This window comes from Loa loa, assembly GCF_000183805.2.
Source record: "Loa loa unplaced genomic scaffold supercont3.105, whole genome shotgun sequence".
Lineage (NCBI taxonomy): Eukaryota > Metazoa > Nematoda > Chromadorea > Rhabditida > Onchocercidae > Loa > Loa loa.
In genome coordinates, this window is record NW_018108285.1 from 160,814 (window position 1) to 165,641 (window position 4,828).

A 4,828-nucleotide genomic window follows, 5' to 3' on the forward strand; every position below is an offset into this window, starting at 1 on the left:
ATATTCTGTACCATTTATATTTCTGTACCATTTATACCATTCTGTACCATTTATACCATTCTGTACCATTTATATTTCTGTTGTTTTGTAAAGTGATTTTAGGTGATTTCTAGCGATGATGATGCTAATAGATCAACTACTGATATAGTTTACACCCGAAAAGATTTGCACGATCTTCTAGCATCTGATGAGAATTTTAAAGGTTATCAAACAGTCATTATTTCTTCTGAGGATGCTTTCGAAGAAGGATTGGTTTGTTTTTTCCATCTGTTGTACATTACATGATAGAGTAATGTATCAGTAATTGTATCATCACGGTAACCTTTGCAGGTCCGTCGAAAGCGTGTTTCCTCTAATGTTAATTTTGATGACGAGCCATCATCTCATGTATCAAAAGCAACACAGCGGTCATCTGCTTCGGACCGTCATGTAATTTTTCCTTCTTTATTTCAGCATATTTTTTTTTAAAAGAATTTTCAATAATAGCAACATTTCTTAGGCAGAGCACACAGCTCTGCCATGTCAGATTGTATGCGTTGTTTTCAGGCATGAGATCCACTTCTATCACTTCTAACTCGGTTGATTAGGTCATTTTAGTTAAAACATTATCTATTTCTTTTCCTCAGCATATTTGTAAGCATGGTTTACACCATGTTAGAACATCTTAATACCCATGCGATTTTTAGAATGTGAATGGATATAATAAAGTTATTAATTTTTGTCGTTTTTTAAGTTTAACAGGGATTATGCGCGTCGAAAATTAAGATGGCATGTTTACAAGGTTGTCTGTTTTTAAAGACTATAGCAAGTTCCTTTTGGCAAAATATCGATAAATTGTTGTACTTATAGCACATTTGCTTGGTTTCCTTATTATTTTTACTGAACCACTTTTGATTACTGTTCAAAAAAACTTTCGGAAAAAAGTCGTTTGTCCAAATTTTAATTTTACGAAGGTTTTCAAAATAGTTTCGTGCCGAATATAGGAATTCCTTCATTACTTCATCTTCGACACTGAGTTGTTTGATGAAGTATACCTCACATGTACGACAATTTACCGGATAACGCTGTAGAACGGCAGCCGCTGTTCGTCAATTACTTTTGAATATTTTACACTCGTGGTAAATTGTACCTCGCATGATTTGTTGCAGTGAATTTTTGAATGATTACTCTCACTGGCTTTACGGTCTTGTCTGTCTTGCATGTTTTTTTTTTACTTCTTTAAAAGAAGTCTCTTTAATCTCTTCAAAAGAGATTTTATTTCTTAATTTCAGTGACTTGCCGCATCATAGAAATTTCTTTTCCGTATTATATACAGTACTGTATGGAAGCTTGTTCGGTGTTCCCTGTAATCGTTTTTTTTTGAAATATATACAATTTTATGTCCAGGATATGCCTGTGGTGCTGCCTCCTCCTAATCCATCGCAAAAAACAACGTGTTTACTCTATATGGAAGCCTTCGACATTGTTATTCCGAACTCTCGTTACTTAACTGTTGATAGTGAGGGCAAAAACAAGTATTCTTCTGAGCCAGACCACTATAAGTGCAATATCAACAGGCAAGGTGGTGCAAGGTTGGCTGCATTTGTAATCTTAGATCTCGTGCCACTTCGAATTTGATTGCTAACAAAAAAAAAAGGAATATGTCTCCTATATTGGTTTTTATTCCTAACAAATTTACAACGATGATGAATTAAAATAAGAAATTATTTTAGTTTTATAATTGATGTTGAAGTTGAAGAGGACATACAAGACGCCAAAAAAGAATTCTCTTTGAAGAGTGGGACTGCGATAACATTTCAGTGAGTCACATTTTCAACTAATCATTCATTCAATTGTATATTAGTGTTGAAATTTAAAGTTCATAATTTTCAGGTTAGATTTCGTACGAAGTCGGAATGGCTATTGGTATTTAGATGGTACCACGTTAAAGAATAGTTTCAAAATTACTGCTGTGGGCAGCGAAGTTGGTATTTCCTTTTTTTTTTTATGCATAAAATACTTTAAGAGGTATTGGTAGTATTTTGCATTGTGGTTTAATATCCAAAATAAGAGTAGTTATATTTTGCAGACTCATAATCATAGGCGAGACATTGTTACCAATTGATAATCTTTATAATTTGATGAACGGTGTTTATATTACAATCAGTTCTCATTTAGCAAGGCCTAACTGTGAGCAATGGTACTGCTACGAATCGAGTAGATGTTGGAGCCGTGTTTAACAGAAATTTTGCTTGTTATCAAACGGATGCTGCAGTTTTCAACGTATCAGGTGATACTAATCCAACACATGTTGGAATTGTGCTACGGAATTTCGAAGTAAGTGACTGTAAATTTTCTTGCAGTCATTTTTCACGATATTTATTGTGTTCCTTTTAAAGCCATTTTAATGAGAACGCGTGAAAAAACGGGAGCAGAAAATGAAAAAATTGAAGTCGAAGACCTGATGAGCAGTGATTGTAGAGTGCGACGGGAACATGTCAAGTAAAGTTAAATTAATTTCAGGTGACTTTGGGAGTTGCAGGTAACAAGACAAAGTTCGGGTACCATACATCGGACTGTGTTGGGACGTTTAGTGCTGGCACTTGGATGGGTATTATCGTTTCTGTTGTCTTTTTAAGCATTCTCTTGTTCGGTTATCTGATGGTACAGTCAATACACACGATGGATCGATTTGATGACCTGAAACAAAAGCAAATCATAATCAATTTCAAAGATTAAACAATGGTACATTACATTTAGTAGATTATAACATTCTGGTACTTGGCACTGCTGCTGTATATTCCTGCCAACAATATGTGTATAATATTAATTAGAATTTGAGAGATGAAAAGAAACGCTTGTAGACTTTCAAGCCATCCGGAAAATGATTACTGTTACTCTTTTCTGTGTCTCATTGCTGGTAGTAATTGTTGCCAAATCCGGGTAATAGATCAATCGCTTTTATGGTATTGTATTTATTGCGCACACATAATTGTTTCATCCTATTTCTAGCCATGATCTTTCAAGCAGTCTGTGTATGGTATGGCGCCGCACAATTTTCCAAATTCTGCCAGTGGTATCCATAATCATTTAATGAACAGTCTGTAGTTCAAGGGATGGTACGCTTCATATCAAATTTCAGTATGCTGTAATAAATTTCTTCTGTGCACTAAGCTAAACCCTTATTTGGATTACTCACGGTCCACGCCAGTAAAATAGAATTTTTCTGTTTGAATTTTACATTGATTTCTCATGATCTCCCAGTTTACTTATGTTTTCTGTATGATCGAGAAATACATTGTGGTCAGTTAGTGGTTGGATATAAGTTTTACTGATATGTCATGTATAAATTTCCGTTGCGAACTTTTAATTCATTGTTATTCGGTGACATGATTGTAGTCATGAAACTAAATCATGACTGGAAATGCCCGAACTCGTTTAAACTGTCCAAAATTTCGTCCTCGTTTTTCAGTTATGTTTTTAGATGTGTAGCTGTTTACCCGGGAATTGTAACCACTCATTTTCTGATGTTATCTTTCCTTTCAGTAGAGAAAACGTTGCAACATAGTAAATATATTTTCGTTTTTTTCGAATTTGCGACGACACCCAACGTCATTATATCGTTGGTTCCAGCACTTCTCAAAGAGGGCTTATTCTTGACACCATACACTTTGAGTGAGTAATTCCAACCAGAACTAGCCATGAAATGAGTTACTGTTACCAGGACTCCTACGAACATAGATGGATTGTGAGCTGCCTCTCCCGCAATTTTTGCAAGGTAAACGATAGGGAATGATGCATCTTTAATTTGTTTGGGAATAGCACTACCAGATTGCGCCTTCAAGAAAACCAGATGGAGTACTGTGGAGAACATTACAAGCAGTGCGTCATCAAGATGGCAGTGTTTATTCATATGGACATAGTAGTTTATGGATTGACCAGATGAGCTCTTACTTTTTTACTCATTCAGTTTTTTTTTTTCTTTTCACTTCCCATTCACTCATTCAGTTTTCTTTTTTTTTTCATTTTCCACTCCTTCACTCATTCACAGCCCCCCAAAGCTCATTACTTTATATATGTCTCATTATATAGCAAAACAGAAAAGAAATCATTCCTATCTTAAATGATTTCCAGGAAAAGCAATGACCGTTTGATTGTTATCCGAAGGTGACAAGCCACTAGGGGTGTCATATAACAAGCGAGTCCGCGACAACGGCACTGAGCATACGATCAAGAGTGGCATTTCACTGAGATCGTATGAACTTGTTGAGGAGGATTGCAGATATACGGTAAGACATTTGTCAAAAACAGATGACTTGAGCAGAATGAGTTTTGTTCGTAATAAACAGTTGTAAGAGCCCATTTTTGCACAGCAGAAATAAAAAACTGGTAAGAATTACTGAAGAAGGAAAAACGTTCGAACAAAAAAAGAAGACAAAACAAACATTAAAAAAAGACAAAACAAAATGGGCGGTGTTTTGAAATCAAAAATTAGTGAAATTTTCAAGCAGCACCAATAATTAAAGGAAGAAAAGACAGTTGCATTAATGATAATGACAAAAATCGGCAATGAATGTATGAAATGATCACGATACTTATGCAATTTGTACCCTAGCAAACCTGCTATTCCTTTTGTTGTTATTGTGTTTTTTCTGAATAATTTTGCTAATAATAATAACAATTAATAATTAACAATAATAACAATAATAATAATAATAATAATAATGATAATAATAATAATAATAATAATAATAATAATAATGATAATAATAATAATAATAATAATAATAATAATAATAATAATAATAATAATAATAATAATAATAATAATAATAATAATAATAATAAT

At 33.8% G+C, this 4,828-nt stretch overlaps 2 protein-coding genes across 2 annotated transcripts in view; one reads left to right on the plus strand and one right to left on the minus strand.

Annotated features, from left to right (window-relative positions):
• LOAG_17634 (hypothetical protein) overlaps nt 1-3,462 on the plus strand; it is a 5,781-nt gene extending 2,319 nt beyond the window's left edge. The window contains exons 5-10 of the mRNA XM_020450296.1: nt 331-429; nt 1,387-1,571; nt 1,713-1,799; nt 1,873-1,963; nt 2,158-2,316; nt 2,503-3,462. Coding sequence (XP_020306053.1) covers nt 331-429; nt 1,387-1,571; nt 1,713-1,799; nt 1,873-1,963; nt 2,158-2,316; nt 2,503-2,718 — 837 coding nt within the window. The 3' untranslated portion in view covers nt 2,719-3,462. The remainder of the gene's footprint in view (nt 1-330; nt 430-1,386; nt 1,572-1,712; nt 1,800-1,872; nt 1,964-2,157; nt 2,317-2,502) is intronic.
• Nucleotides 3,463-3,496: 34 nt separating this feature from the next.
• LOAG_12693 (hypothetical protein) lies at nt 3,497-4,083 on the minus strand (the record flags this gene model as incomplete). Its single annotated transcript, XM_020448586.1, has 1 exon — nt 3,497-4,083. The coding sequence occupies exon 1, from the start codon at nt 3,890-3,892 to the stop codon at nt 3,497-3,499; it is 396 nt and encodes a 131-aa protein (XP_020301285.1). The 5' UTR covers nt 3,893-4,083.
• Between the last annotated feature and the right edge of the window lie 745 nt (nt 4,084-4,828).